Source organism: Astatotilapia calliptera, chromosome 1 (assembly GCF_964374335.1).
Source record: "Astatotilapia calliptera chromosome 1, fAstCal68.1, whole genome shotgun sequence".
In the NCBI taxonomy this organism is placed as follows: Eukaryota; Metazoa; Chordata; class Actinopteri; order Cichliformes; family Cichlidae; genus Astatotilapia; species Astatotilapia calliptera.
The window spans coordinates 19,443,179-19,469,811 of NC_137422.1; the positions used below are offsets into that span (position 1 = coordinate 19,443,179).

Sequence of the window (26,633 nt, forward strand, 5' to 3'; positions counted from 1 at the left end):
GACTGCCGGTCCTGTAGAGGTCTATGGGAAAATTGCTCTCTGTCTTGACCTCTCTGAAGACTTTCTTGCTGAGTTTATGGACTCACTTAACCAATTTGGGTCATGCTGAATGAAATGTAATTCTGTTTTGTAACTCTTCAAGATATTCTATTTCAAAATGGTGGATTATATGTGGTATGAAACCGCACACTCATTGGCTAAAGAGATATCAGTCACTAGTCAGTAGCCAGTGAGTTGTCAAAACACCTTGCAAAAAACAGAGATGCTCTAAAGCATTTATCAAGTATGTTCCAGGTGACCCTGTGACACGTACAAGGCTCTCTGGATCTTTTGCAGCTGTACGCTGAAAGGGCACGGGAAATATTTACATTCAAGGCATCAAAGGAATAACTGTTGAGTGATCTTACAGGAGCCCACTATGGAGCAAAGCCAGAATGTGCTCTACTCTACATTTAATCACATCCCGGCTATTCTAGCCCTTCACATAGTTCAGGCACATGCCTTACAGCTCTGGCTTTAAAAAGGCTTTGTTACAATAAAACTAAGCTCTCAGAAACTCGTATCAATTGCACCAGACTTCTGAGTATCAGTGGCAGGCTTTGGGGGTTTTCAAAAAATCCTTGCTGCACTATAATGTAATACCACCTACATATACAGTACACTTCTTGATTTCTTAGTTTTTTTTTTTCATATTTCACATTACTGTGGATGAATTTTGGCCCACTCTTCTCTGTAGAATTGCTTTAATTCAGACACATTGGAGGATTTTTGAGCATGAACAGCCTGTTTAAGGTCATGCAAAAACAAGTCTGTTGGATTTAAGTCCAGAGATTGACTAGGCCAATCCAACACCTGCATTCATGCCATGCAGAGGTGGACTTGCTGGTGTGTTTCTAATCATTGCCCTGCTGCATAAGTCAAGTACTCTTTACCTCCGGATGTTCTCCTTTACTGGTAGAGAGCAGAATTCATGGTTTCATCAACTATGGCAATTTGTCCAGGTCCTGAAGCAGCGAAGCAGCCCCAGAACATCATACTACCACCACCATGTTTTACTGTTGATGTTCTTTCTATGAAGTTTTAATGCAAGATGTAACAGGACTCAAACTTTCCATAAAGTTCAGCTTTTGTCTCATCAGTCCACAGAATATTTCCCCAAAAGTCTTGGGGATCAACAAGAGGTCTTTTGGCAAATTTAAGATGAGTCTTTGTATTCTTTTTGGTCAGCAGTGGTTTTCTCCTTGGAGCTCCCCTATAGATGTGATTTTTTCCCTTTCATATTGTTGAATCAAGAACTCAGACCTTAACTGAGGACTGAGGTCTGTAGTTTTTTTTTTCTTTTTTCCAAAAAGAAAAATGTGATTAATCATAGTTAATTCATGATTTAACACGGTGGTTGTAAGTCTGTTTTGAATTTACTCAGGTTATTTTTGTCCAATATTGTGTAAACTTTGATGATCTTAAATGTAAATGTGAAAAGAAATTAAAAAGTAGAAAGACAGCAAATACATAGTCCTCACAGCTCTGTACACTACATGACTGAAAAAAAATCACTTAGTAATTCTGTTTTCAAGTAATTTTTATGCACACAAATCAGCCCAGACAAGCAGCAAATCAGACAGTAGTTTCCTAAATATTGATACTATTTACTAAACACTGTTATCTCTGTTATCAATACCAAGAACTGGACTGAAATAAAGATCATTGTTTGGGATAATTAATAATAAATACTTATAGCAAAATGAAAATAAAGGAACAGCAAATTCAGTGAGCCCCATTCACTTCTGTCATCCAGTGGTTTACATGACACTAATATAACAGTGAGGATAACATGATGTGAGATGACTGCAGGAGAGGAAAGCAGCACATAAACATAAAAAGGATGTGGAGCTGAACTCTGAGATGCCATCTTCTCTTCAGTTGGCTTCTTGAATTTTTTCCTTCTTGGGCTCCTTCTTATCTTCTCTAGTAATTTGAGCTGCAAGGCAGGGGGGATTTTTATTCAGTAAAAACAAACAAAAAATTACTTAATCTGTTAGGTGCCGAGTAGGTAACATTAATGTCTGTAGTGTGTTTTTACTGTTTTATTGGTTTTTAAAAAATGCTGAAAGTTCACTGAAAGTCACACCTCCACATAACTGAGGAGAGTTGCACAGCTTGGCGATGATTGTCTGTAGATTCAATTAATAATTATTGTTGAATTAAAAATAAATGAATACAGCTGAACTGTTTAAACATTCTCAGTGGACATTTAAAACCTCATAAATGTGGAGACTGTAATAAAGTCCATAATTCTCTGTCAAATCCCTCCTAAGAACTTATCATATTATCATCATATTACAGGTTATTTTGGAGCTTGACAGGGTAAATTATGACAATTAAAAATGCCAACTTTTACTCTGTGCAAATGTGATTTTATTTTTATGTTTGCAGTTATGACAGAAATTGCAAATCAGTTTTTAACAGGATTATTTTTCTGCAGCACAATTTAGAGCTCTATAATTTCCCAATAATCCCCAAGACATTATCTCAGAAAGAACTTCATAAAATGTTAGTATTTAACAGAAAAAACAGAAAAGGCTCGGCGGGTTTAATTCATAATTTAAATGAATTGTTAGTTGGACTCAAAGGACTTCAGCAGAAACTTGTTTATCTCTTAGTAAGTGTGCAGCCTGAGAGCCAATTCAGGATGTGGGGAAATATCAAACTGAATGGGTTTCTTTATCTTTCTTTGTTAATGAATGTCCAATTTTACTCATGGAATAAATACATAAATAAAAGACTGTTGTGTCGAAGATTTTCTGGGGTGTGTGGTCAGTTAATATTTTCCAAGAAACCATTTCACATCAAATGTGGATGTTTTTTTTTTTGTATTCTGCTATTAACACTAAAATATATTTATATATTTTTCTTTAATTATTTGATGAGTTCATGTGTGCGTGAATGTTTTTCTTTAAGAACAAACAAGGGAGGTGGAAGGGGGTGTTAAAGGAGGATGCTGGAGAAAAAGTGCAGTCTAAGTGGGGCATGCAAAAGAGGACACATGCATTTCATGAACTACTTACGGCGAACCTCCAGTTTACACTCCACTGTGTCTTCACCGCTGTCGTTGACTGCTTTGCACGTATACACCCCCCCATCAAATGGACAGGGCTTACGGATCTCCAGCGTCAGGACACCTTGCTTACTGATCATCCTGTACTTGGCTTCATTTGAGATGTCCATTTTGTTTTTGTACCATGTTACTTTGGGCTAATAAGGGAGGAAAAGTAGAATTATGTAAGTATATATTTTTGGGAAAAGATTTTGGAAAGCAGTTTAAATGTTGATTGAATAACATAATAATAATACAATTAATACTACTACTACTACTACTAATAATAATAATAAAGATTTCAGGGTGGTCAAGATTATAATGATTACAGTTTGTTCAGTGACTTCCTCTCCACCACAGCTTCAAAAGTTTCCAGTTTGTAGCCAATCATAGAGCCAGCTTTGCTGATCTGTTCATTCAGCGTGCTGGAGTCTTGCTCATAGGGGGTCATCTGATGGTGGGGTTTTCTCTGTACTAGTTTAGGATTTGTAAAGTGCTTATTTATTTGCTTATTTATTTGCATTCCTGAAGTTTTTCTGATAGAGTTATTCTTTCTATCTATATCTATCTATCTATCTACACACACACACACACACACACACACACACACACACACACACACACACACACACACACACACACACACACTTATGGTCTAAAAAATTGTTAAGCACTGTATATAAGCAGAGGAAAATGTTTAACAAGGTTTAATTCTAGTAAAAGTGAATATCTTTGAAACATCTAATTCATACCCTACAGACCTTTGGTATTCCTCGCACGGCGCAGCTTAGGGTGGCGTTGTATCCTGCTATGACAGAACGGTCCACCAAAGGGCGTGTAAACTTGGGAGCCTCTGTAAAGTCATGATCCTTGTAGTTGGGTGGCTTGTATATGATACCTGAGATGACAATTGGATAATTTCCTTTCAGTTCCAAAGAGCATATAATCATAACCACAAGTGCATCACACTGGCTATATTTGCTCACCTGTTTTCTGAATGTAAACACTGTCTTTTGTGCAGTACGGCTCTGGGCTGAGGCCCACAAGGTTTATGGAAAAGACTCGGAACACGTACTCATTCCCCATGATGAGGTCGGACACAACACAATGGGTTCGGCGGTACTGATCATGGACTGTATACCATTCCTTCACATTAATTTTAAAAAACACACGAAAAAACAGATTGAGTGTTTAAGTACCACTTTAAAGACAAATGTAACTGAACGAGTGAGGAAAAAGAATGAATCATCATACTTTTATAAATTGGTTTTATTTAGAGTCCAGAAGGGTGTCATTCATACTTATTTAAGTTTTCAGCTTAAAGACACCTGAAGCTACTCTGGATGGCTATGATAATATTTCATTTTATGACATTTAATCTTTACATTAAGGCACAGCCCACATAAAGTTACACAGGATATATTGTTTGTTCACTGAGACAAGGGTTTATTTAAAGGACACCTGCCCTAAGTGCTTTTATCTATGCCACATAACAGGTACACTGTTTTTGGTAACATGATAATAAACACTCCTACCTCACTATGTTGCAAGCAAACTTAATTTGATCTAATAATAATGGCTGGAGTGAAACATGAGCACTTGCTGTGCTGGCAGGGGAACAATGGTCCTGCGTCACTGTGCAGACAATCTGGACCAGCTCAAAGCTACAAGGATAAGATTAGGACATTCCTGGCTGACACTGTTCCTGGCGGCTCGAGGTGGAGGATGGTGGCAGTTGGAGCTCTTGCCAGGAGGCCAGATATTACATCACTAGTGACCCACAGAGGAAAGTTACTGGGAAGAGTCTGAATTTGACTTTAAAAAACAAGAATTGGGTGTTCAAGATCAAATTTATTTGCAGTTTTCGATAATCCACACAGGATCAAACGTCGGCAAAAAGGCTCAAATATACACAACGGGTTCGCCATTAAAGTCACTTTAATTTTTTAATAGGTGGTTTTGAAAGGTTCTGCCTTATATCTTAACAAGCACTCACTGGAGTAACCAATACTAACAATAGGATCTAGGAAGGAGAATTGTAGAATTGGGAAGGTCTCTTGGAGACGTTTCTAAACAACTGCAGATTTCAAGATAAGGAGTTTACACAATTGTACGTAACTACAAGTTATTTAGATCTGCTACCATTTTGCTATGGTCAGAAAGAAATTTAAACATCAGATGAGAACCACCAAGGCTCAAAGCTGCCACTAACTGGAAACTGTTGGAACACCAGTGTTACTGTTCACAATAAGGTTTAAATCGCCACAGACTGAGAGGTTATTGACCACAGCAGAAGCCTTTGCTCCAAAATCAGCATTTTCAAGGTGGACTGAAGTTTGCAGCTGCACACCCGAACAGGCCAAATGACTTCTAGAGAAAAGTTTTGTGCTTAGATGAGACAAAAATTAAGATGTTTAGCCAAAATGACAAGAGGTATGTTTGGAGGAGTAAAACGTACCAACTCTTAAGCATGGTCAAAGTGGTAACATCATACTTTGGGGCTGCTTTTCTACCAGTGGTACTGCTGCATTGCACAAAGTGGACGGAATAATCAAACTTGGACACAGACGGATGTTCCAAAAAGACAATGATCCCAAACACACATCAAAACCTGCTTTGCAGTGGATAAAACGTTTAGCTTCTTTCGCTAACCTCCCAACCTAAACCCTACTGAAAATGTGTAGGCCTCCTTAGAAATTGGGTCTGTGTGATGCCAGAGGCTTGTTGATGGCCACCAGAAGTATCTGGTCAAGGTGCAACTTGATAAGGGACAATTAACCAAATACCATAAGTTAACAGCTGAAAGAAATTATTTAAAAAACAAATTACTATAATATTACTCGCCTCTGTCAGTGCGCCCCAGGGTGGCTGTGGCTACAATGTAGCTTGCCATCACCAGTGTGTGAATGGGTGGATGACTGGTTGTGTAAAGCGCTTTGGGGTCCTTAGGGACTAGTAAAGCACTATACAAATACAGGACATTTACCGTTACCATTTATGCCCATGATGAGTTTATGTAAACTTAAAAACTGTATGTAAACTGACCACAACTGTAATAACTGACTGTAATAACTGACTGACTAAGTTGGTGCTGGGAGCAGGCTGTGGTGGATAAGTAGGGCTTGCTTGAGAGTCCCAAGCCTCATTGATTTAATAAATCTTTGTTAACTGCTGACTTATATTTAGACTTTGTTAACTTAAAAAATAGTTTTGTTACCTAAATGTAACCAAACTATGCAGATGTTTCCAAATACAAATTCCAGAAACCAAACTTCTCCCGTGTGCCAGCAGAAACTGCATGTTCAGCATAAGCTGCTGTAATTAGAGGATATGTTCCAGGAGGGAGACTAAAATATTAATCTGACCTCATCCAGGACCACAGACGGTTGGGCCAGGGAGAAAGAAATTTAGATTTGAGTGTTATTATCTCTTCTACCTAACCTGACCACTGGAGAAACGCACTAGCAACAAAAATTACCAAAGGTTCCCCATGTGGAACATATTGCACAAATTTCTATTACTGGCACAGGTACCATAAAGTTGGAACAGGCATGGTACCACAAGAAAGTGGAGCAAAAGTGCTTCCAATAGATTCTGTCCACCAGGATTTTCCTAACCTGAACGTCTGCTCTATGTAACTTTTGGTACTGAAACGTGGAAAAAGGGACAGGAAAGTATTAGGTAAATTAAAACATTAAATTAATCTCTGCTTTTATTGAATTGAGCTGCTCATTATTGGGTGGAAAAGCATGGAAAAACATGCTAAAAGCAAAAGCGAGAACTAGTGTTTGGATCCAGCTGGACTCCAAAAAGCTTTCTAGCGCAGTCTCACCATAGTCTTTTTGTCGGCTTTCTGAATGGTGTAACCGGTTATTTCACAGTTTCCGTTGTCCTTTGGAGGCTTCCACTCAAGCGCCACATTAAAACCCCAGGTATCAACAATCTTTAGAGCCTCAGGAGGGCCTGGGAGGTCTGTAGAAGGAAAAAAAAATAGGAGCTCTCATTCAGTGCCCACTGACAAAACATCTGTGGTGCTGTTTTAATGCAGTGATTTTTTATACTCCGATTAGAAGTCAAACGTAGCTCTCCATTTGTTCAGTTCTGCTTACCAACGACCTGCAGTGTTACTGCTGCTTTGTCCTCCACGTTTTCAATCTGCACCTGGAGCTCATACTTCCCAGAATGTTTTCTCTCTGTTTTGCGGATGAAGAATATCGTGTCAACTTCACTGTTCCTAACACTAGCTATTGTGGGATCTAGGGGCTCCCCATCTTTGCTCCATGTGACTTTTGGCCTGGGTTTCCCCTGCATCACAAGAAAAGAGAAAGGAATGGCTGTAACTCAGATTGCTTCTGTGTTTGTCTGCAAATAAGAGACAAGAAAAGCAACCTTTCAGCTCTCTCCTGTCACACTTACAAGTTCAAACAGCAGCTCATAAACAGAACATTGCTCAGCGTTGCCACAGTTGGTCAGCTTGTCAAAACAAAACTGCAAACTCCTTCTTTGAACACAATCAGGGCTGAGGTGATAGAGTGAGGGAGATGAGGAGCAGTTCTCTATAGACTTCAGTACAACCTGTCTTCTTTTTACAAACTCAGGACTCACCCCCTGCTGGTCCATTAGAGTGTGGGTTCAAAACATTTCTACTGTGGCTTCCCTTTTCAGACCTGGACCTGGACCAGTCTATGGTCAATATCAAAGGCACCTCATTTTAAAAGTGGTTGACCTCAAAGTGGCATCACTACACTGCTTTGATCCAGAGTTAAAAAATCTTAAATACTTTTGAGGAAACTACTATGAATTTTCCCCCAAACAAGTTTTACAAGCAATGATCTGACCTTACAGGTGAAGTTTCCAGATTCCAAAGAGCAGATTCTTAAGTGGCCTCATTCCTAATTACTGACAGCCTACATGTTAACATGAAAGTGACTTTTGACCTGGCGCCGTCTTTAGACCAAGGTTTACATTTTTTTATGTCCGTGCTGGGAAAGGTGAAATAATCCTACCTTTTTATCCATCCAGTCACACTGATATGACCACCAGATATGACCAATAATGATAAAGACATCAGTCATGTTTTACTTTGATATCAAACATAGGTAACATCCCTTGTTGTGTTTCATGTGTTCATGAAGCCACCTGAAATGGAATCACGATGTTCATGGTGTCTCCAACTTTCTTGATAAGAGTCTGACGGAGATTTCTTGGAAGCCAAATTTTAGGGCGTTCTGTGAAAATAAAACACAAAATAAGAGTATGAAAAAATGGCTGAGTATTGTGTATCACGTCCACGTAGGGAACTAAAGGATGCAAGCGAATAATGAAGCGTGTAATCTATAATTACTCACGCATAATCTCTCTGATGGTGACGGGCTGAGCCAGAGTGGCGGGAGCACTTGGTCCCGCCATGTTGTAGGCTCGCACACGGAACTGCAGCTTGTCTCCGGTGGTGAGGCCTTTGATCACCGTCGACGTCCTCTCTGTCAGACCCTCCATTGCTGGTATCCATTCATCAGCTGTTGCCAGAAACCACAAAAAATTCAAATAAACTCAAATCACAGAGTTATGATGTGGAAATTAGCATAAATGCAACTTGCTCCGGTACGTACTACCCTCCTTGCAGTACTCAATCCCATAGCCCTCAAGGTCAGCTGAGCCAATTCTCTCAGGCCGCCGCCACTTCAACGTGATAGAAGTGTCACTGACGTCGTCGACGCACAGTCCAAGGGGCTCGCTTGTAGGAGCTGAGGAAGAGGCAGAGAGCACATAAATGTCCCTTTGAGTCAGCTAGAGCTTTAAAGCAATACATTACTTTAATTAATTACTCGACAAGTGGATGACAATAATCAGTACAAGATTATTTAACCCTTCTTCAGAGCCATCATCACATTACACTGCAGCTTTCCTTTTCTTTTGTTCCACACCAGGTCAAGTCAGCAAGCTCCAAGTCATAGACAGTAAGAAAAAAAAAACTCCCTTCTTAAAGTCTACCTAATAAATTGCATTTCATTACACTTTAGAGTCCTGTTCCAAAAAAGGAGGCCTAGTAAAATTTGTGAACCCTGTAATGAGGAAAAGCTCAAAGCCAGAGGGCTAACTCAAACCTCAGGTTAGTTATGAGGAACAGGTCTTCTCTCCATTTCCTCCACTTTTGCTGCACATTATGTCTTTCTTGAAACCCCAGGTAGATGCTAGTTTGTCATTCATTTTATTTAAAATAATTCCTTCCACAATCAGTCTGTCATCAGTGTCAGGACAGTGACAGAGAGCTTTAGAATTTAGGGATCATATATGTTATATATTAATGCACAATCTTTTTAACTTTTTATCCTCTTACAATTGATCACATCGATGATAAAAAGGCCTTTTGTAGATATTTTTTAGAGATGATGTTAATATTTGAGTGAAGATGAATGTTGTGTTGCTAAATGCAGTATAATGTGAGATTTTTAATATAGGCTCCACATAGTGTGAATGTTATTAAATGCTCTCGACTGTACATTTAAAATGTAAAATCTCCATGACCCCAGATACCTTTTGCATCAGAAATCACCATAATCTATCTTAGTGGATCTCACTGGGTCCTATTTTGTGTGTCAGTTTATGGCTGAATAAAAATATTTAAAACTCTAATGTAAAGAGAATTTAAGGAGAACATGCCAGGTAAGCAATGACTGAGAAAAGAAAATCACTATTTTTCCTCATCTTGTATTTAAATTAATTTATTTTTAAGGCAAAGATCTACACTTAGTTAAAAAGCAGGTTCTAGAGCATTTTAATTGAATTATGACAATGATGCTGTTTGCCTTGCAGTAATTTTACTAACAGACCATCCAGAATTTCCTGTGCTGCAGTTTTGATGAATTCTGTATAGATATCTGGGCTAATTTGCATCTTTCTTTCCTGCAGTGTTCCTCTACACTCTATAATTGTATATATAGCTTGCTAGTATAAGCTTGACTACATCCAATAAGATAATAATCGACAGCATTTATTACATTTCTGTGTTTAAGAAGCAGTGGTAGACCGTCAAGTTAAATTCAGTATGCACTTGTGTAAGTTCTTGTTAGCATACACAGATCATACTCAGGCAGCTGTAGTGGGAGGTATGTGAAGATGAGCTATTGGTCTTATATAGTCCACAGGGTTTAGCACAATCTTCATCTCCAATAATGAAAATCAGCGTCAGGTTTCCTAATCCTGTCCTAACTTGAACAACAAAGACATATTAATTAAATATTAAATGTTATTAGTTATCAAATGGCCGTTTAGCCCATAAGCCAGATTTAGGCATCATTTTCCATCCAGTGAAATATGAGTCTGTGAATATGACTGACCTTGACTTGCCAGGCTAAAGTCCAAGTGGCTGTGATACTTTGTGTGACACGTGATTTCAGACCTGTGGCTCTGGAGCGCTATACAGCTCTTTTGCCTGGGAGTCTCTCATCCATAGAGACCAAGATGGTCGATTTTCGGCCTTACATCTTTGGATTAAATCTTTTCTTTTAGGAGGACAGTTAGAAGAACAGCTTCAATGGGTTAATTAGAATTTGTGTGAAACAGAGGAGGAACTGATTTAGTGGCTAGTTTAGCCCTATTGTTATCACTCTGAGGACAAACTGAAAGCATATGCGGAACTATGAACAAACTGAATAGCTACTCCATCTTGCCCTTAAACATGTAGAAACCAAATGTGTAAAGTTTTAAATATTGTGTGACTATTTCTGTGTGTGTTGCACAGCCAGTAAACATGTTAGGGAATGATTTGCTGAGCAGTCAGTGCACTGACAAATATTTACTTAGTCAAAATTCACTGCCAGCATGGCCTAAATATACAGTCAGCTATGACCATAATAATTTTGCTAGTGTGGATTGAACCTTTTTCTAAAACCTGCATGATAATCCAGCAAAAAATAAAATCAAATAAAAATCACATCCTAAAATCCTAAATCAAACAATGCCTACTGCAAACAGGCTGTGGGTCTGGCTCAGCGGCAGCAGCAGGCTCCACGGGGGTCTGCACTGCTGGGGCTGCAGCTTCCTCTGCAGGAGAACCACTTTCTGTCAGAGTGACACCTTTTGCTGGTGTTTCATCCTCAGCTGGTGCTCCCTCTTCTCCACTGGGTGCTGCCTCTGCACTACTGGCTCCAGGTTCCTGTTCTGCATCAGGAGGTGGAGGTGCCTCTGTCTCAGCTTTACTGTGTTCACAGTTTGCTTGTGCATTCTCTGGAGCCCCAGCTGCCATTTCTTCCACACGTTCCAAAGACTTCTTATCTTCCACTGGCTTCTTCTCAGCCGTCTTTGAGAGCTTAGCCTTTGTCATATTTTTCCTCGGTGCATAGACGTCCTGCTGTTAATTTAAACTGGTGGTTGTATCTGCTTCTTCAACGTGGTCTTTTTCTTTCTCTCATTGACAGTCTTCTCTTCTCGTCCTGCTGTCTTTGTTGTAATAACGATACTTGTTCTGCAGCAGCCTCCACAGAAGCAGTGACCCCCCTGTGTGTTAAGCAGCTGGTCCCAGCAGAGTCAAGGGCTTCCAGGCCATTATTTATAGAGAGGGATGCCATGGATAGTTTCCCAATCAGCTGTCTTAGGAGTGACTGACCATCTGGATACACTGATGCTCCCTCTTAAATCAACAAGTGTAGGATAAGACTGCAGTTTAGATAAATTAGTGCCACAATAAAAGACAACTAAAACCTGAGCTGCTGAATGAAAAGTGACAGTCATAAAGAGTGCATCTAACTCCAAACCTTGTTTGGCTGTGGAACTGGGCACTTGCATATGTGGCAAGGCACCATCAATGCCTCTAAAGTCTGTATATACAGATTTTAGAGCTACACATGCTCCCATCCAGATTATGTCATATATTTCAGTAAAACAATGCTAAACTACATACTGCATCTAGTACAGCTGCATAGATTTGGAGAAGAGGAGCCCAGGAGCTGAACTGGTGTGCCTGCAGCCCAGTAGACTATTGATGAATTAGTCATAGACTATCAATTGTTTTAATTAAAAGTCCATTCTAAATCAATATCATAGGAGCCTGACATGTGTTCGGTGTCTCAGTGACTATTTACTCATGTTTGCGTTATACCACAGAAATGCCACTTCTTCCTTATAGCCAACAGACATGCTCTGTACTCCTGAGTTAACTCAGAGATGATCTTTGCATCATCATGTTTTTGTTTTTTAATTTGTTACATGCGCAGTTCACAGACCCGGAACTCATGACCACATTACAAGTCACCCTAGCCCTATGACCTGAGTGAAACGTTAGACTGACTAAGTCACTGGAACTTGCATGACCCAACTTATTCAAGTCAAACATGCCAATGTTATCACAATCTGTCTTTACAACCAAGACAACTCATCAATCAACCTTTTCATGAAAGTGACCTGAATGAAAATGGAACATCCACTTATCCATTTCAGTGTTGCAATTATTTCTGTTTATTTAATCTAAAGATAAATTCACAGACTCACCGATTGGCACAAATGGCTGAGAGGCTGGACTGTGACGAGACATACCAATGCTGTTCACAGCATAGACTCGCATCTCATACGGCACACCTTCTATCATACGCTTGGCTTCATAGGTGGTTTCAGGGTAGGGGTCAAAGTTGAGTCTCATCCACCTGTAGCTCTTCAGCTTCTTTCTCTCCAGCACATACCCTGCAAATTCAAATGTGTGTTGCCATTGGCTTGGTGTCTCCAAGGAAAAATAAAGGAAGATGCAAAAAGAAAATGGCTCATATTATTATGAAATAAAGCCCATTAGAAGTTATTTTTACCAATTATTGGCTGGCCACCGTCCAACAGAGGGGGTTCCCATTGAACGACACAGGAATCTTCACCCACACTGAGGATTGTGGGAGCCATGGGAGGATCAGGAACATCTGGAGGAGAAACATTACTCTTCTTTTTGTCAGAAGAAAGTTTGACATTCATAGATAAATTTCATAAATTTACAACTTTGATGGCTGTTGGTGTGTGTTAATTGGTATTGCTGGGGCTTTGGTAGGGAGAATAATGATAAAAGATGTCTTACCGACAACTTTCACGTGGATATCTGCTGTATCTTCCCCAGCAGGGTTTCGAACCACAACAGAGTAGATTCCCTCATCCTGCCTTTCAGCACACTCAATAGTGAAGACGCAGTGGCCCTTGGTGGTTTCCACATGGACCCTACCATCTCCCTCTGTGACGACCTACATGAGGACAACCATGAAAGTTACTCGATTATATTGAGCAAAGTTTTTTTGGGGAATTTGTGCTGCACTTTCTTAAAAATGATAGTTGTAGCCGGATCAATTATGACTTTTAAGACGAATACAAATAACAATATTTATTGATTTTTAAAAAAAAAAATCCAAGTGTATCAGCTAATATTTTACACTGCCATTTGTGTAGTTAATATTTGTTAAAATTATTATTTTTTTACACTTTGCCTCACTCTGCTCACATCTGCTGGTTGTTTGTAGTGTTGCAAACATGTGTCGCTGACAAGGAAATTGCAGAGTGCCCTGTGGTGGACAAACCATGCAAATTCAACTCTCATAACGTATTTGAAGGGTGTTTCTCCCCTTTCTTCTTGACTTTGTTGAAGTCATTTATCAGCTTTTATAAATGCAGACACTGAATGCTTTCATTATTATTTCCATGAATATACAATTTAGCATGTCAATTTGCTGCTTTACAACTTGAAGATCTAATTTGAAATCTAATTTCATGAGCTAATTAATTCCTCTTATTTTTTTAAAATAGAAAGTAAAAAACCTTCAGATTAAGTCTCAGAGTAGGTGAACTTTAAAATGCTAATATAACATACTGGTCTGACTGATAGTATTAACCATTAGAATTTTTTTCTTGACCAATACCGGATTGAGGTGATGCTGCTCTTGCTTCCTTTATGACAAACTTAATATTATACCTTGACAATATTTCTCAATTACTACATTTAGTGTTGGAATCTAGTATTTAGTTGCATATTTTATCTCCAGTTGTGTAGCAGTTAACACATTTGCTTGCCAAACAAAAGGTTGCTAGCTCATTTTCAACTAGATACAAATATCCCCATTGGAGTCACATCAGGCAAAAAACTCTGCCAAATCAGACGTGTGGAACTACCTGCTGTCGTGACCCCTTGTGGCAAGAGAGCTTCCAAATGTCGTTTTCATGCTCATATGGTTTATACCTTTTCCATACTGTACACATTGTACTTGCTGCTCAGCCTCCTGTGCCCTCTGTCTGTCTTAGGGAAGAGTCATAACATGCTCTTACCTTAGTGACATGGATGAACTCTGCATGCAGTTTTATCCTGTTCTTAGTGTTTAAAACTGACACAGAGGAAGGAAAAAACCATGGTATTCACTGGAGAAAGTGTTTTTAAGAAAATCCATGTATTAGTTTACAATTGTTACTTCTGCTCTTTGAGGTTTTCTTGTTAAAGTCTTTTCAAAGCTCAAGCTGTAAGACAGCAGGTTTACAGCACATTTCTACAATACATTTGCAAATCTAAATGCATGACATGTGACGTTACTGTTTATGTGTCACAAAAGCTTGTAAAGGTCAGCAAGTGCACATGCGTAGAAACTGAGGCATGCGCTGGCAGTGCTGGCGTGAGTGAAAAAAAACAAACAAAAAATAAGCATATAATGAAAAGTACACTTACTTCCCCATCCTTCGTGGTCCAAGAGGTTGTATGCCCTCCTTTGTCATCTCCACCGGGTTTTACAGAACTAGCCTACATTTGAGCAGAGCAAAGCCTTAAAAGCCAAAGAGGACAGAGAGGGTCCCCTCAAATCAAAGACTTGCAAACTACAGCTAGCATCACTGTTGGAAGCCATTAGCAGCACTGTGCTTACTCAGCTCGGTGAAAGCATCAAAGTTTACAAGCCAAAGCAGGGAGGAATGGAATATGGAATATGGAAGAACTAGCCTGTTCCACTTTAGATTATCAAAAGCAATTTGATGAAAATATACTTCCTTGGCTTGTTTAATATTGGAAGCATGTAACATATTGTTGCATTCATTTTTAAAATGCAGTATTAGTATGTCTTTCAAATATAAAATAATCAGCTACAAATATAAACTAATCAGCTACAACACTGAAACTGCAGACAGGTAAAATGAACAACATTCATCTTCTCATTGCACTGCAGTTACATTATTTAAGGACATGCACCCCCATGATGATAGCACTCCCCGATGGCAGCCAGCCACCTCACCCAGCAAAACCAAACAAAAAGATCTTTTTTCCTGGCTTCTGAGATCCCTGTATCTCAATCAAATTGAGCTTGTAGGCTCCGCTATCCAACCTCGAAGGTCTCACCTGGGTCAGAACAGTTTTGGTGGCACAACAGTGACCTGTACGCTGTCACGTAGGTGATTTAATGTTGTGATTGATCAGTGTGTCTTTGGTAATGAATGAAGTGGGGTTTTTTTTTCCAGATTTCAAATCTTACCTATATAACTCTGGACTGGTGGCACATGTCTTAATTAATGATTAATAGCACAAGCCTTCCATTTGTCTTACCTTTTCTCCTTTGGTCCAGATCACTGTTGGAGCTGGGTCTCCAGTGATGGGGACGTCCAGACGTAGTTTGTTGCCAGCCACCACCACAATGGTTGACTCGGCGGTGCGACCCATACAGTCTAAGTGGATCTTAGGAGGATCTGTGAACGTAATGTAAATGGTTAAAATGGAAAAATATTTTGTATTATGACTGGTACAATCTGCGTAAGTTGGTGGCTGTGTACCTTGGCGTGGCACATAATCAATCTTCACCTCTTGGAAATCAAGAAAAAAACAATTAAATAAGTTATTTAAGTAAAATTTGAACATGTGAGTCTCTAAAGAGACTCTAATTTTAAAGTGTAAGAATATAAAAGCACACATTTTACCCAAGAAATTTAGTTTAGCAGAGAGGTTGAAAGCATAGCCATCTGGCACAAATGTGTAGTCCCCCTCATCCTCCGGTTTGACGTCATCAATGGTCAGTTTGTGGATCCTACGGGGTCAAAAACTTTAGCTTGTGGCGTCATGGAGTGCAGGCAGCATACCGAACACGCATTACCACGTGCAAACATGTCCTCACCTGCCAATATGCGTGATGTTCACTCTGGCATCAGGCTTGACTTCGACGCCATTCTTGTACCAGGTTCCCCTCACGTTCTCATCTGACACCTCGCACTTGAAAACCGCCTGATCTTTTGCCTTCACTGTGAGGTCTGCGATGCTCTGGTAGACTTCCAGCTCTTTCTCTACATGTTCAGAAAACACAGGCTCAGAGTGCAGATAACAGCAGGCCTTCTGCTTTATGAGACGCCAGGTTTAGTTGATAGCTTGTGAGGATAATATGATTAAAAAAAATAAAAGCTCCAGCGACTGTACGCGTGGATAATGTGATAATGATTTTGAGCATGAGGGTCTCCTCTGTGTGTTGTATCTTAGCTACAGACACAAGAGGAATAGTTAATTAGATTTATAGTAGAAAATAAAGTGGCAAGATATGAGGATATGAGGACCATATGCAGGAGCTTCGGGTTATTACTGTATATCAGATGAAATAATGTACAAGAGGGTTATTAAAGTTGTCCCAGGGAAATTGTTATCTGGGTGAGATATCTCACACCGCGCTCCTTTTAAAGGTTACAACAGTTTCACGTCAGCTCACTGCTAGGTAGGGCATATATGATGGGAATGTCCAATGGCATTATAATGGGAGCTCTACTGTGGACTGAGGTGTTGATCCCTGCAACACGATAGCAGCTGGTATTTCTTGGCAGGCTCGCTGTTCAATTAAAAGGCCAACAAAGAGGCAAAGATCAGGTTTATATCTACACACACCTCTGAAACACACACACACACACACACACACACACACACACACACACACACACACACACACACACACACACACAAAACAACATATGCAAAGGAGAGAGCATGCATATTCAATATAATGCGAAGAAATTTTAAGCAGATGTTGATGACCATTGTGTGATAATCTTTTCTTTTAGAGGGATTTTGATGAATGTTTTGTTCTGTCAGATAATGGTGCTAAAATGGTTACAGGGAAAACTAACTAGATTTTTCTTAATGAATTTTGCCTATGTCCGTGTATGGATGAGTTTGAACAGTCTCCATCCATTATTTCTAGATCACCTGTGGAATTAAAAATAAAACATCTAATCACCTTCAAAGAGACACTTGTCTTAAATATACCAAAGACCATCATGTTATTGAAAAAAAAAGTTCCAAATCTAACTAATTTCTCAAAAGGAGACTTACAAAATTCAGTTGTGCCCAGCGGGGATCCTACATCAGCATCACCGAGCTGCTGTGACTTGGTACTAGAGGAAAATCTACCATCTAATAATAAAACATACTTTCAAACCACAAAGTACTCTTTGCCCTTTAGGTGAAATATATGTCTTCTAACTTTAGCTTACATGTGCTCTTACATCTGTGGAGCAACCTTGGGACAATGATAGGTGCTATATCCTAAAGATAGACCACATACCAAGAGTGGCAAGGCCACGGAGCTATTGGTAAGGTATGGGAATACGTCCTTGAAAAATTCATCACTGACAAAAATGGTTCATATGGTTTGTACGGCGTAACTGACACTCACCCTGCACCAGGACTTCTGCCACAGATTCGCCACCGTTTGTTTTAACCTTGTAGTGGCCACAGTCTTCTTTGGTGGCCTCGTTAATGATCAGCACATGCTTGCAGCCGTCTTTCTTGAAGCGATACTTGAAAGATTCGTCTCTTGTCAGCTCCACACCATCTTTCTCCCTGAACAGAAATTAAAACCACAATTAAAATTAATATGATCAACAAACATGGTGAAACGTTTCAGATAAAAAGAGCTAGTTACACTGCTCAACCATTTTTCAGAGGTTGCCTACTTTTGAGGTAAAATGCACTACGTCTTGTGGATGTTGATGTCACTGAATCCTAGTATGACAATTAAAACAGCTAATTGGCTAGACGTTAGATTTTTGTTACATTTTGCATCATATTATGTACAGTACATAATATGTTGCTAGGAAAATGGTAAATAGATGGTGAAACATGTTACTAAACCATGTGCCAACATATGTGGAAATGTAGCATAAGGCAAAATCACAGTAAGTAAGTTGGCACTGCACACTAAATCAAAATCTGAGGATACTTTTCTGTATTTAATCAGTATTTAATTCATCAATCTTTCTCCATTTTGACAAGATCCCCAACACCATTGGCTGAAATGCAGTCCCAAAACCATGACAGAGCCTCCACCGTGCTTTACAGATGGCTGCAGATACTCACTGTTGAAGCTCTCTCCTGACCTCCTCCATATGCACTGATGATTATTTGTACCCACAAATTTTAATATGGATTCATCACTTCATCAGACCTTACTTTCTGTCCAACTGAGGTAAACTCGCTAATCTCAGGCTTCTTTTTATCCTGTTTCACTTCCTCAAGAATGACTTCTTGTCAGCCAAACTTCCACCGAGACCATTTGTGATGAGGATTTGATGAACACTAGACTGATCAACTGAAGGGCCAGTGTCAGGGCTTAGCTGACATTTCCCCTGTATCTTAAGGACACGACTGTGAGATATTGTTAATCTACTGCAGACATTTTTTTAAGGCAGGTTCTTTCTTTTTTTGTCCTCCACTTGCCCAAATTCCTCAGATTTTTTAAGAACACACTGCATACCACGCACCACAAACTACTTATTTTTGCAACAGGCTGCTAGTAACAAAAAGCTTAAAGAGTTACAGTTAAAATTACTTCTTTGCTTAGTTGCCTGCTATGTTTAGACACATGACTGAGTCATCCCTTGAGATAAAAGAGCTTGAATGATTAATATTTCAATGTTAGGTGGTTTAGCACTGACCTGTGGGATGTTTTGACATTTAGAAATTTCATCTGTTTCATCACTTAAAAATATTATGACACACGCGTTGGTTTCATCACTTAGCAACATGTCTGATTATGGTTCAGTGCATTTCATTGGTGAGTTTTTGTGTACTTTTCATAGTATGCGGTGGAACAAAATTTAAAATGTTATTCTGGGTGTTACACTTTAAACAACATGTAACTTTACATTGCAACATTACAGATTTCCTGCTTCCAGAATCCAAGGTCAGAGTACAGGTCAATAGGTGAAATAAAGACAATATCTTAAGTTAGAAAGTTTACATTGCATTTCAGAATTGATCCAATTTGAATTCACATGAGCCCAACTTCAACAAATGGGATACATTGTTTAGTTAGATGGACCATGTACAAATTAATACACATGCCAGTTTGGGCCATTTTTGCAAAAGAATTCAGGTTTGACTATTTGTTTGAAGCATTTTGGCTGCAGTCCTGTGTTATACACTTATTTTATCGCTTTAGCAAAAGTTGGAACTTTCAGATGATTCTCACTTTGTTACAACCACCTGTTTCTTTTTGTTTTTTTGCATTTTAGTTACACAATCACAAATTTCCTTCACTCAATTTACTGGCAGGTTTAGGTCTACTTGCATCACTCCATTAAATACACAAGGTGACCTTTCAGATTAACAGGTAATTCAGGAATACATAGAACCACAGAGAACTGTAATACAGAGGTGGTATATCTTTTATCTGTTATTCTTATTATTGTGTATATTTCCAGTTTCTGTGTTTTATCTGTTGTACAGTGTCCTTGGGTACTTTGAAAGGTGCTATTTTTAAATAAAATGTATTATTATTATTATTATTATTATTATTATTATTATTATTATATCTGATACATTTAATCTTTGTACTTTGTTTCAATAAACCTACACTGGCCAGACAATAATATCTTGTATACATTTGTAGCAGCAACTTTCTTCTTCGGGTAAAGGTCATGAGGGACATACTGAATGGCTCATGCAACCTTTTCATTGAGATGATAATTCACAGCTTGTAGCAACATTTCACAGTCTCTGAGGCCTGGTATCTACCTGCAGACATGACATCCTCAGATGCCATCTGTGGGGTGTCTGAGCAACTGTTAAGGATCCAGCAAATTAAAAGAGAGCCTAAATTTAACCCGATTAAATATAATTTAATGGTAGATGGCACTTTGAATACTTTTTTATTCAGTCATGATTCATTTATTTTATTTAATAATGATTATTCACTTTTTTTTTATAAATTGGGACATGGATGATCAGTTACTGGCTGCTTAGCCATGAGTGTAAAGAAAAACATCTAACCATTTAACATTTGCTCCTTCCTCTGAGACTTCACACTCTAACTCCACCCGCTCACCCTTCATGACCATCTGATCCTCCAGATTTTTCACTACCAGGACAGGAGGCTCTGCACAAAACAGATAAGAACATGTGATTTAGCTGAACATCTCTGTTTTTGCATACCTGTGCTGGAACGGGTATGCTGTGAATGTTCTCAAAACATCAAATACCTTTAACAAAGAGCTCAGTGGTGCACTTCTCATCTCCCACTTTACAGGAATACGCTGCATCATCTGCCAGGGAGCAGTGGTTGATGGTGAGGTACCGCATGTTGCCAACACTCTCAAATATGTACCTTGACAGGGAGGAAGATTATCACACAATGAAAACACTGTTTTTATTTGTTTTTTAAAACCACAATATAGCGTGTGAGAAGGAAAGGAAATGTTTTGTATTACTTATGACACTTACTTGCTATCGATTTAACCAAATGACGCAATAAAGGCACAAATTAGGGAAGTTGGTCATGGAGAGGCAAAAGAGAGAAATGAAAAACAATCAGTAATATAGTTAAGTATGTTCTTCCTAAAGTTTTGCAACAGAATATAATAAAAAGCCACCCTGAGCATCTTCTAAAATAATTTAAATAGAATTTCAGATGAACAACAACACATTAAAAAGAACTGCAAAATGCAGAAGCAGTGTGTGAAAACTAAGCACAGCCCATGATTCAATAGCTTGTGGAAAGACCATTAGTTGCAATAATGTGAAGTAATCATTTTCGGTATGACTTTATCAGGCTTTCACATTGGTGTGGAGGAATTTTGACCCACTTTTTTGCAACATTAATACAGGTCATTGAGGCTTGTGGGCATTTATTTATGCCCATGAGGTCTGGACTTTGACTGGATTATTGCAACACCTTGATTCTTTTGCTGATCATTGTCCTTTTGCATGGCCCAGTTTTGGCAATTTTGACATATTTGACTCCAGAACACTTTGGTACACAAAGGAGTTTATGGTCGATTCAGTGACTGCAATTCCTGCGGCTGCAAAACAACCCTAAATCATCACCCCCTCCACCACATGGCCAAACATCTTCACTTTGGTCTCGTCTGTCCAGAGGACATTGTTGCAGAAGTCTCGTGGTTTGTTGAGATGCAACTATGCAACCTAATCCATGCTGCCAAGATCTTTTTAGAAAGAAGAGACTTTCTCCTGGCAACCCTTCCAAGCAAGCCAGCCTTGTTCAGTCTTTTTCTGATTGTACTGTAACAAACTTTAGCATTTAACATGTAAGAGTCTGAGTTGTAGTTGTTGGGTTTTTCCAAATTTTCTGCCTTGGGGTGAATTTGATGGGACGTCCACTCGTGGGAAAATCGGCAGCTGTTTTAAATGTTTTACAACTGAATATACGCTTCCCCAATGCAGAATGACAGACTTTAACGTGTTTGAAGTGAAGATTGATGTGCAACAATGATAGCTTCTCTAAGATCTCTGATGTTTTCTTTCCTGCTTCTCATTGTGTTAAAATATATCTGAATGCTCCAGATCTAGAAACTGCCAAAACATCTGCTTTTATAAAGCCGCTCACATTTACCGATGATCAATCAAATTCCTGTGGAAGTGTTACTTAGTTTTTCCACACACTCCTCTCCCATCACACCTTAATCTTTGTTACATAAATACTGACACAGTGTAATATATAATATGTGCTGTTGTTCATCTGACTTTAATTGTATTTAACTAATTTTAAGACCTGCTAAAAACCAGATTATTTTTTTGCAGAGTTATTTAAAACTTTAGAAATAAAACAGCGTTCACTTTCTCATTCAGAAGGCTGCATGCATTTTAAGTATCCCTCAGCTCACCCTGCAAACTGAGGCATGAGGCCCTGATTAAGATAAAATACTTGCATCTATAAAAATAAAACTTAGCAAAGGTGCACAGGTAAGGTGTATTCAGACCTTCCAGTTGGTTGAATTTCTTGCCCGTTTTTCAGCCACTTCACCTCAATATCTGAATTGGCAACCTCAACAGCCAGTTTTATTTTGTGGCCCTTTGACACTTGGTAGGCAGGATCCAGCTTTTTGAGGAAAGCTGTGTTTCAGAGCATAAATAAAATAAAATAATCAGTCTCTGTTAGGTTTTCATTTAAATTGTGTTAGTTTTGCTACTATCTCAGTGCACCAACCTTCACTTTTCTTTTCATCTTTCTTCATCTTCTTCAGCCTCTTGAGCATGCCCCTCAGGTCGGTGATTCCGTACTGAAAAGCAATCTTTTCATATTCAGTAGGAGGAGCCTGGCTGAGGATGTTCCACACATCCACATCGGTCTCTGTGTGCACCTGCACGGTTCTAACACACAAAGACAGAGATGTTAAAACCACTCGAGTGACACAAATAAGTGAAAAGAAGCAGGCTGTTAAAACAGGGACAGTCACTGTAACACACTGGCAAAACTGACACAGTCAGATTCATTGATATCGCATGCATCAGTTCATTATTCGATACTGAAAAACTAACAAGCAACCGCTCAAGAGTCATTTTAGTAGATTGTTTACAGACTTGTAGCTAACGATTAGCTTAAACAGATCGATATCGATTGTGTTTTGTAATCTCCTGTTGTGTCATTATGGGCTTGATCTCATTTTGTAGTTATTGTAAAGCTAATTTCAAGAATTTAGGAGTATTACAAACTACAAGAACAAAATTACTGAGCCACCTGAGAAAGGCTTTCTATGAAGCTCCCCATGCACATTTTTTGTGCTGCTGTTAATGGACAGTTTCTCATAGAGCACTTTTTTGTCCTACTTAGGCATTCAAAGTGCATTGTACAACATGTCTCATTTACAGACACATTTAAACGAGCATTTTTTCCCCTCGCCTAAATGCTTTCTCTCTCATGTTCATTCTTCAACTCAGGGTTCAATATCAAACTTGAGCAGCCAGGGATTTTATGACTAACCTTCCAGTTAGTCGATGACTTGCTCTACCTCCTGAACCACAGCCCTGTACCCTGCTTCATAACAATGTATTATCTTCGCTACTAAATTACATTTGGTAGTGAAGACAACAAAAAACTTGATGATTGAAAAAAAGGTTAAAGTGGTGGTGAAGGCATGGCAAGAGTTTGACTTACTTGTAGTACTATATTTCCATATATACCTACTTTGTATTTCTTCTTCTTCTTTTTTTACTTTTTAAAATTTTATGTGAACTTATTTATTTATTTGGTTATGTTTAGGCACCTAAACTACTTGCCTAACCCCATTAAATAAAGAACTGGCTGCCAGAAAAGAGGCAGAAATAATATAGATAAAAGAAATAGAGAAAACAGCTTTCCCTTGCACCATAATTGAGGCCTGAAATTCATTACTTTTATACAGTCCAGTTGCGCTGCTCACCTTCCATATGAGAGTGTCACTGTTAATAAAAGTTATAGATGTGAAAAACTATGAGATGCTTAAATTTCCCTAGCAAATATGATCCCCATTAAACATTAATATCAACATATTTGTATCAAAATAAGATAAAATGTGCATTTTCTTTTTCTTTAGAGCAGTTTCACTACAAATGAGAATGTCTCCTTTTCATACCTTGGATCTAAGCTGTGCACACTGCTTGTGTACCTCTGTGTACCTGTCATCTGTTTCCTTGTTGCTTACTTGCTGCTGATGTCTTGTTTGGTGTGAGACTGCCTCCTGAGTAAAGTTTTGTTTAACTCTGTCTGCCTGCTCTGTGCATCATGTAATGGGGAATTATTATGCATTTGTTTTATATACTGTCAAAATGACTGACTCTTGCTTATGCTTCTGTAATAGACTAGCAGCACTTAATCAGCTAAGAATGATCGTGATTTCAGCGTTACTATTAATTATTGCAGTCAAATGTTTGCTGTCATGGGGGAAAAAAAACACGTAACACAGAACAACAAGAAGTTTCCCAGTGACATTCAGACAACGTGTCAGCAGTTTCTTACCGATTTGAGGGTTTTAAGAAACTGCTGCTCATTCAGAGGTAGAACCCAAGAGGCAAATATGGCAAAACAAACCAGAAAAGTTAAAACACAGCATTTCAAAAGCAATGCAATCAGCAAATTAGAAATATGCTTTTAAAGCACATTAAATATCATTACAATGGTTAAAATGCACTGAAGCAATCGTGCACACGCTAAACCTGAGTCACAACGTCAGTCAAAAATGACTCATATGCTAACAAAGCATGCATTGTTAGGATTTTAACACAGGGTTTGCTCATAGTGAGGCATATATGCGGATTTTAGGGATGTGACATGTGTTAACCCCGAAGACTTTCAAAGAAAAATGTAGGTGCACGGAGGTGGAAGTATTGTCAGACTTATTATAGACTGAGTGAAATGATCTTCGGGGCTGTGACAGTGGTGAGCAGGGGATTTATTTAAAGTGTCAGGAAAAACAATGGGATCTGACAAAGTGACTCAGGATGTTATGTGATGGAAAATCATGTGTATACGTTTAAAAAATGGTAACACTTTTTTCTATTCTGCGTGACAGACAAATGTATAAGCTCGGAAACAATGAACACATCATGCCACCTTAAATTATCACTGTGCATTGTTAGTTTGTGTTCAGGCTTATTTGGTTGCAGATCCGTGATCATTCCAACTTTTAGTTTGCAAATGCAGAAGTAGCTTACTCTCTGAAGATGCAAGGAGATCCAGAAGGAATGAAAGCGTGAGAGTTTTAGATTATAAAGGGCAACCCCCCCCCCCCCCCCCCAAAAAAAAACAACAACAAAAGCTGAAAGACTATAAATAATTAGAATTTTTTTGTTTATTAGTTTGTAATTGCTTACCTCTTTTTTAATAGAGTACTGAAGTCCAGCTCTCCTGAGTCATCATTTCCGTCTGTGCTACTGCAGGAATCAGAAAATATCAACAACCCAGTAGGTTACCTTTTTCTCATTTCTTCAATAAGTAAATGTTATTACTAAACAGAAATAGTCTATTTTAAATAAAACAAATCCACATTCCCAGACTCGGTAAATCATTTCCTGTTTACTCGAATATGCAAGGGAGAGACTTGCATATCAAAATGTTGGAAGAAAAAAAACTGGATTGGACACGCCGAAACTAAAAGAAAACAAATGGAAAGATGTGAAGTGCAGGCAGATGTTTTTGTCTGGAAAGACAGATGTTGCCATGTTTAAGGAAGCAGCTTTCATTTTGGGAAATACACATTTATTTATGCTGGTGTAGTCAGGGGGGTCGGGGTCTGTTTGGTCCAGTTATTGTAGGTGGAAACTTATCCACAAAGCTCCACAAATACTGCATACCGGCTTCATGAGTCCAGCCGGACTCGAAGCAGACTTGGAAAAGTTTAACAGGAATAACTGCTCAACTGTGGTGCCCACAGCTGCCAGTGTGCATCTGAATGTGACTATAATCCCTGCTGAAACTCAAATAGTTTACTGCATGGAAGTTTAGAAATTACACAAGATGGTGTTCTTGTTTTTGCGGAATGGCTGTATCTGTCTTATACCAGCATCTTTTAACAAAGAGCAAAACAGCAAAGCCAGTCATGCCTAAGGCATCGAGGCAAGCCGTTTACATCTCCTTCCATTCTTGTTACATTAGGATAACTTTACTTCATTTCTGGAAACAAAGTCAAAAAGTTGTATTTCCCAAAACTATAGAACTGTTCTTCAAGCCATGAGCAGCAGCATTCATTCACGCAAGAACAAAGCAAAACACTGAAGGTTAAAGCAAACACAAGTCACCGTACGGTATAGGCTCTGTTTGCTGCTCATGAGTGGGATAACAGATAAAAACAAGGGCTCAGTAGACGTGACTGTGTATTTGTCTCCTGACTGTGACCCGGCAGCAGGATTAGAAGGTGAGTCTCTGGTTTATGCGGTGGAGTTACAACACACCATAGCTGCACTTCCTCTGTGTGGCAACCCCTTATGGAAGAGCTCGGCTACTGAAAAGCCTGTGTCTTAGCACATCCTGCACTTTCAGTATGATCAAACCACCGTCCAATTTCACTCTGCCATGTAGCTGTTTGTGCAGCTGGCTTTGGTGTTTTGATGAAGACCCAGGAGGAGATCAGAGGGAGCTGACAGATGCAACTAGCGGCATGTCACTTAACAGTTTAATAGCTCAAATCTCCACATATGGAGAGCCGAAGATTAACACAATCGCAGCTATAATTAGCAGTTGCATTCTGGATTTTGAATTTGAGTCCCACACTTAGCTCTCTCTCAAGGTCTTCCTTCTGTTGTCGTTCTCAAAAATCTGCAAAAGGGAGGCCGTATCATTCACAACACTGGGTTTGTTTGGCA

At 39.0% G+C, this 26,633-nt stretch overlaps 1 protein-coding gene across 1 annotated transcript in view; it reads right to left on the reverse strand.

Moving 5' to 3' along the window:
- Positions 1-1,561: 1,561 nt before the first annotated feature.
- The window catches only part of mybpc3 (myosin binding protein C3), a 33,381-nt gene continuing 8,309 nt past the window's right edge, over positions 1,562-26,633 (reverse strand). The window contains exons 8-32 of the mRNA XM_080302833.1: positions 25,146-25,205; positions 24,292-24,315; positions 22,504-22,667; positions 22,277-22,409; positions 20,781-20,783; positions 20,540-20,664; positions 20,331-20,436; positions 17,734-17,900; positions 16,195-16,360; positions 16,001-16,107; positions 15,857-15,886; positions 15,633-15,772; positions 14,769-14,840; positions 13,146-13,305; positions 12,889-12,993; positions 12,581-12,769; positions 8,704-8,838; positions 8,443-8,610; positions 8,234-8,322; positions 7,204-7,399; positions 6,927-7,066; positions 4,081-4,240; positions 3,856-3,992; positions 3,066-3,252; positions 1,562-1,978 (exon numbers count right to left, since the gene is read on the reverse strand). Of these exons, the coding sequence (XP_080158959.1) occupies positions 1,917-1,978; positions 3,066-3,252; positions 3,856-3,992; positions 4,081-4,240; positions 6,927-7,066; positions 7,204-7,399; positions 8,234-8,322; positions 8,443-8,610; positions 8,704-8,838; positions 12,581-12,769; positions 12,889-12,993; positions 13,146-13,305; positions 14,769-14,840; positions 15,633-15,772; positions 15,857-15,886; positions 16,001-16,107; positions 16,195-16,360; positions 17,734-17,900; positions 20,331-20,436; positions 20,540-20,664; positions 20,781-20,783; positions 22,277-22,409; positions 22,504-22,667; positions 24,292-24,315; positions 25,146-25,205 (3,025 nt within the window). The 3' untranslated portion in view covers positions 1,562-1,916. The remainder of the gene's footprint in view (positions 1,979-3,065; positions 3,253-3,855; positions 3,993-4,080; positions 4,241-6,926; positions 7,067-7,203; positions 7,400-8,233; positions 8,323-8,442; positions 8,611-8,703; positions 8,839-12,580; positions 12,770-12,888; positions 12,994-13,145; positions 13,306-14,768; positions 14,841-15,632; positions 15,773-15,856; positions 15,887-16,000; positions 16,108-16,194; positions 16,361-17,733; positions 17,901-20,330; positions 20,437-20,539; positions 20,665-20,780; positions 20,784-22,276; positions 22,410-22,503; positions 22,668-24,291; positions 24,316-25,145; positions 25,206-26,633) is intronic.